Raw genomic sequence first — 12345 nt, forward strand, 5'->3', positions numbered from 1 at the left:
GTAAAGGCATACTATAAGTATTATTATTAATAAGATAGCATATAAAATCCAAAGTCAGAAAGCACAGTGGAAAAAGCAGAAACAGAAGAGGAGGTTGTATAATTCAGGTTATGGTTTGATCACACTAGTTTAAATGAAACGTTGTTTTCACTGAAGAGAGTTGATGCATTTAAAATGTTTAATGCACCGTTGCCAACGCAAAGAAGAGTGGGTGAGATGAGAACACAGGGAGAGCGGCTGCCCAAGAGTGGAAAAGAGTTTCATACATAGTGGGGTTTTCTGGTTAGGGTTAGGGTTAGGGTTCCTTTTCCTATTGTAATGGATTATAAAGGATCACATTCCCATTCAGATAGCAGCAGTGGGTGCTTTTCAGCTACAGCTGTGTTATAATGATCACAGAGATATTTTAGATTGGTGCCTTTCTCTTTTATTAATAAGAGGAAATCAGATGGAAAAATCAACAAATCACAATGCAGAATGGCAGCAAAGCTGTTAGTGCTCTTCCAGCACTCGGTTCCCGGCCTGTGCAGAGTGTGTGGGTTTCGTCATGTTTGGGTTCACTGCTGAGTGTGAGCGTGAGCGGTTGTTGGTCTCTGTGTGTCCCTGTGTGTTGGCCCTGTGTGAGCTGGGATTGGCACACAGGCAACCAGAAAACGGAGAAGAGGTAGAAGATGAATGACGCTCCTCACAGGAGATATGAGATATGCAGTCCCTCCAGTGAATTCGGGGTCAGCCCAGAGTCTCTTCCCAGTCAGAGATTCCCAGAAAACCTCCAGAATGGTGTAGGGGGCATCTTCAACAGATTCTCAAACCACCTCAATGGTTCCTTTCATCAGGACGACTAGCTCTCCTCTCATATTTCCTATTTACCATGAAGGTACGAGATTCCATCATGCACTTTTTGGAACATCTGCTTCTTCTGAAGAAAGCTTTTAGAGGAATTCTGTTTTTTATTATTTTAGATATTATTGGTACTTTATCTGCTGTATCTCTGTGACCTTGACATCAGCTCTGTGATAGTGAACCTTTTCTGTGAGCTCACCACAGATAATAAACCCAGAACAAGTTGTTTCTTTAACTCCCACTGCCATTCATTTCTTTGCGATAGAATGTTTGTCCTCGGACATTGACATTGTTTTGTAGTTTTTATGCTGGCCATCATATGGATCCAGGATTATGCTTTCTTCAGCCCCACCTCTGCACACCCTACAGCATTGCAGGGGAAAAAAGGATAAAGGCACAACCAAAACACAAAACCCCCCAAACTGCCAGGGTAACAAAATCCAAGAGCCCCTGACACATTCAGGTAAGACATCACAATTCCTCCTCTGAGTGGCGCTACTTCTTCAGGACAGCCTGGATTTTCAAAAACTAAATGAGCCAAATGTACATCTGAAAAATCAAAAAATAAATAAATGGACACCATTTCAGGAAATTTGCTGACTTATAGTAATTGTGTAGAAGTGCATCCCTTCATCTGCCTTATGTAAGTTATTGCAGTGTGTGGGATATCATTGTGTGAGTAAAGGTTGTCTCACCGGGACACTCCCATCTGCAGCATGTTTCTCTGAAGTGCAGGCACACCCTGAACGACAGGTGACAACAGCATGTACAGGTCTTTACTGGGTGACTCACTCCCATGGAATCAAAGCAGATGTGCCAGCACTATCCAGCTTGTCCTCTTATTTTCCGCATGCAAGTTTCAGGTTGGAAGAATCGTGTCATTACTGTTCTTGATTAAAGCTACGTCATGTTTGCACAGAGACAGACATTCAAATCCATGACTCACTGCTTTTACCAACACGCCACTGTCAGCTGGAAATTTGATGATTGCCTTGAAGATTATTCTCGACATAACCATTTCTTAGAATCCAAATTCATGAAGAATTTACAGTTTAATACCAGGAGAAGATTGAACTGACAGTTCCATTGGAATGTGGTTTTCTTGTTGAAAGGCTTTTCAGAGCGACTGTGTCTACGTCCAGACTAAAATGGGGTCTGCAGTGTTTTGTGAGAAAACCTCACATCACATAACCCAAACTATAACTTTCAGTGAAAATCTGTACATCTCTTGCAAAGTGTGGGTTTTTAACCAATCTGGACCGCCTGTCCAAATAAAATCCAATTTAATTTTACATCATTTTGGCTCATACTTTGGAATCCGTTTCACTGTCACTGGAAATGCAGCACACGCTGTAATCAAGTTTTATCTGGACTCCAAAAATGATTCTCCATCAAAATTGTACAAATCAAACAATTCACTTATTGATTTATAAAAAGTTTCATGTATTATCCTGAATGAATTACTGATGCTCGGTTATGTCTCTGCAACTTTCTCACAACAATAGGTTAACCACTTCTGTCTCAGACCTGCTGGGTGTGTGCAGTGCTTTGTGCGTGAAGAAGATCCACGTGCTGCATTTTTATCAGTTCAGACTCAGATAAAGATTTCTTAAAGGCCTCCTCGGGTTATTCATGCTCATCTCCATTCAAGGTTTTTCACAACAAAGTATGAAAACCAAAGATTATTTATTATATATTATTATTTAGTAAATGAAATGCATGAGCGTATTTGTTTGTGTGTGTGTCCATTGTAAAACCTGCTGATGGGTGTGCTCCCCACAGAGGAATGTAAGGAGTGGTTACCTGTGTTACCTAACACAAAGCCAGCCAGCATTCAGTCTGACACCTCCTGTATAGCAACCAGCAGCTGTTTAACAACACCCTGTGCTCTGAGGCACAAAACAGAGTGACTTGAAAGTGTTTCATGTTTAATAGATTGGAAACACAGTGCACATTTTAACTGAACTTCATAATAAATGATTCTGCTCCTTTGTGCTGAAGGAAATCCTCCAAATTAAAAGCACAAAGCCCATTGTTTTGTGTGATAATACTGTGGTTAATGATCGCTCACATGCACAAAGTGTGTTTGCGTTAAATAATGTTTTTTGTCATGGTTACAGGACTCAGGTGGAGAAACAAGGTCTCCGTCAGGCCTCCGCCCACTGGGTTACACCTCAACACGCTGTTAGCTTAGCGTAGCAGCCTGGCTCTTCATTAACTCCCTGAAGCTGGCCTCACATTGACTGAGCAGACATCAGACAGGAGGAGCAGTGACCTCCGAGCTCACATTCCTGAAATACCCACAGAGCTTTATTTTGGTGAGACTGCTGCTCTGCATCTCCAAACATGGAGCTGCAGAATGTCAGTGGATTTCCCCTGTTCTCCTCCCCTCCTGTCCCCCTCCTGTCCCCCCTCTGGTCCCACATCATCCCCCCTCCTGTCCCCCTCCTGTCCCACAACATCCCCCCTCCTGTCTCCCCGTCTATCCCCCCTCCTGTCCCCCTCCTGTCCCACACCATCCCCCCTCTTGTCCCCCTCCTGTCTCCCCTCCTGTCCCCCTCCTGTCCCCCTCCTGTCTCCCCTTCTATCCTCCTTCCTGTCCCACACCATCCCCCCTCCTGTCTCCCCTTCTATCCCCACTCCTGTCCCCCTCCTGTCCCACACCATCTCCCCTCCTGTCCCCCTCCTGTCTCCCCTCCTGTCCCTCTCCTGTCCCCCTCCTGTCTCCCCTTCTATCCCCCCTCCTGTCCCCCACCTTTCCCACACCATTCCCCCTCCTGTCTCCCCTTCTATCCCCCCTCATGTCCCCCTCCTGTCTCCCCTCCTGTCCCCCTCCTGTCTCCCCTCCTGTCCCCCTCCTGTCTCCCCTTCTATCCTCCCTCCTGTCCCCCTCCTGTCCCACACCCTCCCCCCTCCTGTCTCCCCTTCTATCCCCCCTCCTGTCTCCCCTCCTGTCTCCCCCTCTATCCCCCCTCCTGTCCCCCTCCCTTTTTTGCCCGTAGACCAACAGCCTTCAACGTGCGTCATCGCGCTCCGATCCCGCAGGGTTCCTTTGCGGTGCAGGTGCGGTGCAGGTGAGCTGGGCCCCGCCCACCGGGCCACTTCCTGCCTCCCCGCCCGGAGCCTGTCAGTCTGCAGCAGGGCACTGCGGAGGGAGCGACCCGGTAAGTGGCTGAAGTTTCCCTTCCTCTGTCGGCTTTTGGAGCTGATGCCGCTGCTTTACGGTTGTGAGAGACTCAGAGAGATCCGTAGCTCGAAGACAGTTTTGTGTTTGGTGAAATGTTTTAGAGATCAGACAGAGAGGCAGATCTCAGACTGGAACAGGACTCACTTTATGATTTGGATCAAACCAGCATCAGTGCACAGACATAGCCCAGACTGAAATGATTACATTACTCTGGGCTATGTTTGTGTGCTGAATGATGATAGAATAAAATATGATAAAACATGATATTTATGTCAAAACAATCAAAGCCAGACCAACATTCTATCATAATTGATAAAGCTTCACAACTTGATAAACTATGTAAAGTTGTGTGAAGTAAAAAGCTTCCTGCACATGAGAACGCCATCGATTAAGGCAATATTCCAGTCCTTTACTGTGGGTTTCAACAGGAGCATGGCGTAAAGCCATCACAGTTACCGCAGCAAACACAGCTCATAGTGACAGATCCAGACCCCGTCCACATCCTCTGACCCCAGCCAGCAGAAACCTTCATGTTGAGCCACACAGTCCAGATCTCAGGCTCACCCAACACCTTCATGGTCACAGAGAGCATGTGAACACATGTTCAGCTGGGTCAGTTATGTCTACAAAGTGCACATGCTTATGGCCACGTGGTTTAGTTCCTCAGGTCAGTTTGAGAACGTCAGTGCTGTTAACATTGGTCACGCAGGAGAAATTATTATTTGAAGATAGCTTGTGTAGAAGAGAAACAGAGATGCGTCCCTGCTTTTGAGCACATGCGACTAAGACAGAGGAAGTCTCTGTAAGACCAAATGTGCACGGAGCATCAAAGTCCAGTATTTGTGATGAAATAGGGTGTTGTGTCAGTGATACTCTGCTCAGTCAAAGGGTGGGTCTGACTTCACTCTTTGCAAAGCTTATCTTTATTTCATGTGGGCATGGGGTGTAAAAGTCGTTGGCTCCACAGTCAGCCACACTGTCAAGTATTGGATAATCATTATTGGATAACCATTCATGATACGCGCAGGTATGTTCTGTAATATAAAAGAGTTTCCTATAACCGAGCTGTGTGTGTGTGAGAGAGATGCTTCATGCACGGTAAAATATTTGTGTGTGTGTATGTTAATATGATCTCTGTGATCCCTTTAAATGTTAAATTCTTTGCTGTAGGTCTAGTTGATATGGAAGTGAAGGCAAGACGACCTCAGTATCGTTGGGTTTGGTTGTTTGGTTTTGTGGGTCTGCCAGTTTGTTAAAAATATCAGTGATGCTTTGATGAATTGTACATTTTTGACTTTTCCTTTTTAAGTTGGTAAGCTAGTTAGCTCGTAGTTCTGCAAAAGGTGCCATCCAAGTATAAATAAATATCAGCCTCACGTTGTGGTGTGGTGTGAAGGACATCTCAGTGCGACTGTTGTGCACTCTGCAGGTGAAACATTGCTGTGATGCAGTTTTCACAGTGTCTGTCTGGCTCTTCACCGCTTCCCTATCCTTTGTTTCCATCTTCTTCTGCTCTCATTCTTTCTCACACTCTCTTTGTCTTGTCTCTACACATCCCTTGACTTTCACTTTCATCGCCTGCTTTTTTTCCTCCTCTCTCTCTTCTGTTATGCAGTCGTCACTCCCCTCCAGGTTTTTCTCCACAACTGCTTTTGTGACAGTGGTTGGTCTCAGTCTTTTTATGTTGACCAGAAAACTGCTATTTTGAGTCATTTTTCATCTTATTTTGATTTATAGTTTGTTTTTGTGTTGTTTTTTAATTTTTTATTTCTTGCATTTCAGAGTTTTGGATTTCTTTTTTTAATTTTTCTATGTATTTCATTTGTTTAATATTTATTATCTTTTCACATGTGATTTATTTATTTATTTATTTTTTACTGGACGACTCCTCTGCTCTTTGTCTGATTTCTGACTGTTTTCCTCTATCTCTAACTTTCTCCTCCTTCCCTTTCGCCCGGTCACTTTCACCTACTTTCTGCCTCAGATTTCCTCACACCCCTTTCTCCTCCAATGGTTATATTAATCTGTAACGTATCTCATGTCATCAACTAATGTTAATCTGGAGGACAAATAGAGTTGTGTAAAGTGACAGTGACAAATCTTAACATGATTAGCAGTTTATCTGCAACTCTCTCTATCTCTCTTTCTGTGTGTGTCTGTCACATTCACACACACACCCATTCTATCTCTCTCTTTAATGTGTCTTAATGGGACCACATTCTATTACTACACTCTGGTCCAGACAGTTAACCGACCAGATTGACAAGAAAACACAATTGCCGTCTTACAATTTTGCCCGGCACACACCCACTGCCACCCTTTCACCACTTCTCCCTCTCTCTCCCTCTCAGGCTCTCAGACAAGTAAAAGAAAACATTTTTCCCCACAATCTTCTGACCTTGAATGCCAAACAAAGCGATAATGTGTGACTAATGCGTCTGTCTCTTACTGAGTATCAAAGTATTTGGTACAAATCCCGATGATGTACTAAGGTTTCAGGACTGTTACTAAATCAGCTGCTGCTCACACACTGACCTGTTGAGAGCAATGACTGAATATAAAAGTTGGTGTATAATCTGAATTTGAACTCAAATTTTATTAATGTCTACGTGAAGCTGACCCTCCTTCCCCCTTGATTCATAGCACATTAAGAAGACGTGAAACTAGAGACTGAGCCTGTAAGCTCATTGGGAAAACATTAACAAGTTAAGAAGTTAGGGGAAATCATTTCCCCCCAGACTTCAGTACAATCTGATTTCCTTTTACGATCAGTAGATCTGCCCCCTGACAGCTTTTAGATACAATGTAGGTTGATACAGCCATTGTCATAATCAAACAGACACAGATGCACTTTAAAAACACAAAGCTGTAAAGGTAAATGTTTGTTTTGATGTGATCATGCAATAACACTTTTCTATCTATGTAGGGTCCACTCCAGCCCCTCTTAAATTTACCCCTTCTCTGTCTTATGAAATAAGACAATTCTTGGCAGCGAACATTTTTTGGATATTACATAAAGCATTTGTATTTGTGCACAGGTCTGGGTGGCACAAGGAGGAGTGTGTGTTGCCATGTTACAGCACTTTTGAGTTTTTCTTCAGGGTGTTGTCTGTCAGCTGTGAGAGTAAGCTGGAGAAAAGTATGTGTGTGTTTGTTGTGTTTCATTCTTTCTCTTACATGTTTGTCGGGGTGATTATTACCAAGGTACATTCCAAATACCTGTAGTGGTGCACTGAAAACTAAAAGGTCAGCTGTTTGTGAAAATAGACCTGAGGGAAAAAACTTCTTTGTTCTAGATCAGGTCTGAATTCTGAAAAGTCCATGAAAATTCACTTTTAGGCATTCAAAAAATTGCAGTGTTGTGCAACCAACAAAAACTCTAAGCACAACACGCAGTACTTTATATAACCGCGTAGACAATAAATGATATGACCTACCACCTGATTGGATGGATACGGAAATGGGTGTACGTTTTTATTCTACATCAACTGTCAAAGCCTCTGGAGGAATGAGGATCGTGTGTGTGAGGAACATCCTGAGCTGTGCAGGAGAGGAAAGTTCTCATATACCTCAAAAACAACCCTGACATCTGTACTGTTTTATCATCTCCAATGTCAACTTTTACAATCATTATTTAAAATGTTTGTTTATTTTGGAGAATTACAAGGAAAACTGAGTAGATTTCTGATTTAATGGTTAATGCAAACTTGTTCGCATTCATCCATCCATCGTCATCCATCGTCTTTTCCGGGGTCAGGGTTGTCAGGAAAACTTGTTAGCGTTGAGCATACATGTACACAGTGAATGTTGAAACATAAGATTATTAACTGTTAGTCTGGATCTTCATGTATCAAGTTTCAGCTTGTTGAGGATCAGGATTCAGTGATCACTGTGAGAAAGTCAGTTCAGGGTGCCGTCACTTTAAAGATGATTTTTCTGCTCTGTAAATGGCGTCAGTCAGCAGCTTGAATGCTGAGGCATTAGAACCGAGGTAAACTTCTGTCACTCATCACTGTCTACTGTGACTGCTCTGGCTTTTGTTGGTTACATGACAGAGAGATGAGCTTCTCTTCGTACAATCAGGATAAATGTGGAAAAAAATAGCAAAACACACACACACCTTGAAAACAAAGGGTCTGAAGATGTAATGCTGCAAACTGCAACTCAACACTGAATCCTGGGAATGTGGGAAGGTGAATGGAGACATGCAGGTTGGCCAGGAATGAGGGCATGAGCCTTGAATTAGCTTTTATATGCAAACAAAATTGTTTGGAATGTTAGCATTGCATACCTGTTTCTGTGTGTCAGCGTCTGTATGTGTGATGCCATGAGAGCTCATTGCTAAACTCTCTGGCCCTGTCTTTGTTCCATGATTTAATTCAAGCATCAGTTTTCTCTCCAGTCAGGAAGGTGTGAGTGTGTTTGGTAAGCAGTCCTTTTGCTGATCCTCTTTGGTTTTCAGCTATTTCCAGACATTCTACTTATAATGAGGCTCCATATGGAGACATTGTTCTCTCCCCTCTTCCAATGATAAAAAAACTCTCAAGACCTGCTAATATTGGGAGTTTTGTAGGCAAAGACTACAGTCTCCATTCAAACGTAGGTCAAATGGTGCTGTAGGTACTATTCAGCATTTAAACAAACACAGCACCGGTAAACACACATTAAGGGGCACAGACACACACAAGTAGCCTGTGTGTCACACGGCGTACTAAGACTGCCGATGTGGATTGATGAACAAAGCTCTGATCATAATCATCACATTGGAGTTAATGGCTGAATGAATAAAGTCTGCCTGTCTGACTGACAGTCCCTGTAGTTACAGTGTCCAAACCCTGTCTTACCTCCGTGTGGGCAGCAGAGCGAATCAACAAATGAAGGACTGGATAAGATGAAGATGGTCTCCTCTGACACTGTGAGCCAAAAGAAATCCAGAGCTGTTGTTGATGTACAATATGGCACGTTCCTAAATCAGAAGCAGTAATGTGTCTACATGATATATATCCTGGAATGCATTGAAGTTCGCAGATTTATGGCGTGTTATATATCCCCTGCATATGCTCTGCATTTAGTTCTTCACACTATAAGCCTGAAGGCTCTAGGATCTGGACACGCACCAATAAAAACCCATGGCTTGTTGTTGCTACAGAGATTTCCCAGCCAACCTAAGTGTATTCTGCAAGGGAAAAGGCCGGTTTTGTAAAAAAAAATTGCATCACTGCCATTTTTATATTTTTTTCAGCAAACATGAAATGTAAAAATAATCATTCCAAATGACGTTATATTCCTGATCACAATATTCTCCTGACTCTAACTTCAATTTGGAATATTGCTGAATGGAAATGAAATTGCTTTTACCTGTAGAATCTCTTCTTTGTTTTAATGACATTTTTAAGGTTTTACAAATTATATTATAATTTCCAAAACATACATTTATTCTTGACTTGAGCAAGATTCAGACACATCTGAAAAACCTCACAATGTGTTTCTGCATCTTAAATCTCACGTTTTGCACCTTAACATAATGTTCAGGCCGAGCACTTTCGGTTTCAGGGTCATGGGTGTGTTTTGGAGCCCATTTTCTACATCTTGTACTTTCTTCCTCTAATGGATGCTTGAAAATCCTAATTATTCATCTTAGTCATTTAGAAACTGCCACAGAGCTTCTCCCGAAATGCATCATAGCGCATTTTTTTTGCATTTATAGCGCCCTGTTTTTTTTCCTCCAAGTTTTAATGAGTGTTGTTTTGCATTATGAAGTACCTCCAGGCTTCAATTTGGCATCTGGGAAAGTTGGCTTGACTCCAAGACTGTGGTCACCCAGCGCTTTTTACTCATTAAGCCTCATCGGAGGGCCGAATGGGTGCAGACTTGGGTGAGGGGGGGAGGGGGGGGGGTGCAGTGCTTGGAGATTAGATGTTGTTTTTGTCGATGTTCTAGTTTTGAAAGAGAATTAAAAGAAGTTTGAAAGTCTCTATCTCGGGTCTGTTTAGCTTTGAAGAGAAAATAATTAAAATAATTATTTATACAATTATAATAATGATTCTTAAAAGAAGAGTAACATTGACATTATAGACAACAATTTCTGAAAAAACACTTAAGGCACAAGAGTCAAGTGCAATCCATGATTTTAGTATTTATATTTTCCACTGTTATTAAGGATGAATGTGGCAACGATTCACAATGAGCTATGGGCATTGCAGGTGACTGTAGCCATTGTTAGAACTATTTACAGTAAGCTCATATGATTTAAAAGCAGCAATTAGAGGACACCAAAGTGCTTTATGCTTTCTCCCCAAGTTCAGTGAGTGTGTAACTGTCAAGCCTTGATCCCTAAATGACAGGAATATATTTAAAAACCGCAGATGCTATCTGCTTTACAAGACAAGATAAAATAGAGGTCGAACAATAAAAATAAATGATAGTAAAGGTCTTCCGTTAGGTTGGACTTAGTTCGATTATTACATAAGAAAAACAATCCATCCAAACTTCTGCTAAACAAAGGTGAGAAAATCCTGCACCATCACTGTTTGGCTGTGGAGAAATCTACCAGCTGTTTGTTTTATTTTTTTGTGGTTCTCAAACAAATGCAAAGATTTTTTTTTCTTGGACAAATTGTCAGGAGGAGCCCTTTGTAAGTACACACAACTGCCTGTGTGTGTGTTTTGAAGTGGTTCATTGCACCACACCAACACTAAACTGTAAAGCTGTATGCACTGAAAATAAGCCATCAATCAGTCTGAGGTGAATGGGAATGCAACACAGTCACATGAGCAAAAAATATCTGCTCTAAATAAAGAAGATCCCATCTCTGAGATAGATATCTCTGATCTGGGATCGAATGCATTCTGCTTCTGGATGGTGTGTGATGCGGTCACGTCATTTTTTTGGGCACAGTTTATTTTCCATATTTTGGACACATGCATCTTTTGGACAAAAAAATAAATAAATAAATAAAATTTCTCTATATCCTTAACTAGAAGCTGCTTTTTTGTTGCTTCAGCCCATGTTATGTGTGAGTGCTCATGTGATTGTTGAACACACAGGACCATCAGTTTACAGGAGAGGTGATACGCTGCTTATTCACTGCGTCACCAAGCACAGACAAACTGGTGTCACTATTTTATGTAGTTAGTGCTTTTGTGGGGGGAGATTGGTGCACCACTGTCAAGCAAAGTGAAATTTATTTATACTCGTGTTTAAACGGCCTTTATTGTAATTCCTACAGCTGATGCCAATGTTTCCAAAGACAACCAAAGTATGTGGACAGCCCTTTTAACAGCAAATGCAACTGTCTATGGAGAAAGATTGCCTTTACACCAGTTTGATGTGTGCAGGGAAACCAAACCCACTCCCCATCCAAAAGTTTTAGGATGAAGCACAACACCTGCTGTGATGCTCACCCAGTATCAGTCCTGAACCTCAGTAATGTTCATGTGGCCTCAGGTTCAACATCTGGTGGAAAGTATGGAGCAACACATTAACATGAGTTCTTACCAAGAGAAATTTGGGGGTGTGCCCTGTGAATAGATTGATTTATTTGTTTGAGTTTAACAATTATAATTTATGACAAAATGTCAGAACCATTAAATCGCTGAGCATCAGAAAGAAACTCATCTGAGTAAAAAACAGATGCGCCTAGCAGAAACAAAAAGCAAGACCTATATCCCATATCATTCACCACAAACCATGAACATCACAGGAGTCTAAAATTGGAGAAGCCAAATCATTGAGCACATCTTATGAGGCAGTCACTTTATGTCGAACAGTAATTTTAAAGCAACCAAAGTGAATTGTAGGTGTAAAATGATTTGACGTGGAATTCGGCTAAATCCACGCCATGTCAGTGTAAACTCTCAGGTGCAGCATAACCATATTTCCTTACCATAGAAACAGCTGTTTCTATGGTGAGGAAACATTCCAGGGCAGTAAATGAGCCTGCAGGGCGTCTCCGGCTGTTCACTCTGAGTTTAAAGCTCTTGTTGGTTCAAAGTCCAGCAACACATGATGTTGCATACCACAGCTGCGAATCATGAGCATGCGCAGTCTGGGGGAGCTCCCTAGTTCCCACACACAGGTCTGTTTACTGCACCATGACGTGTCATCACCAAGATAGTGCAGAGCTGCAGAATAATGGCTTCGACTAATTATCAGCTGATGGATGAAGAGCAATCAGTCCCAGACTCTGAACCACGCTGAGGTGTTCTAAATTTCCCTTCACAAGCACAATCCCACCTCCATGAGGATTTAGGTGTTACTGTTTTGGATGGTTGGCTTATAAAGACATTTTTGGCTTTTGATTTGCTTGACATGGA

At 42.1% G+C, this 12345-nt stretch overlaps 1 protein-coding gene across 1 annotated transcript in view; it reads left to right on the plus strand.

Moving 5' to 3' along the window:
- Nucleotides 1-3189: 3189 nt before the first annotated feature.
- The window catches only part of LOC115052331 (uncharacterized), a 48912-nt gene continuing 39756 nt past the window's right edge, over nt 3190-12345 (plus strand). Inside the window, exons 1-2 of the mRNA XM_029516398.1 lie at nt 3190-3372; nt 3846-4007. Of these exons, the coding sequence (XP_029372258.1) occupies nt 3190-3372; nt 3846-4007 (345 nt within the window). The remainder of the gene's footprint in view (nt 3373-3845; nt 4008-12345) is intronic.

The sequence above is a fragment of the Echeneis naucrates genome, chromosome 12 (assembly GCF_900963305.1).
Source record: "Echeneis naucrates chromosome 12, fEcheNa1.1, whole genome shotgun sequence".
NCBI classification, from domain to species: domain Eukaryota; kingdom Metazoa; phylum Chordata; class Actinopteri; order Carangiformes; family Echeneidae; genus Echeneis; species Echeneis naucrates.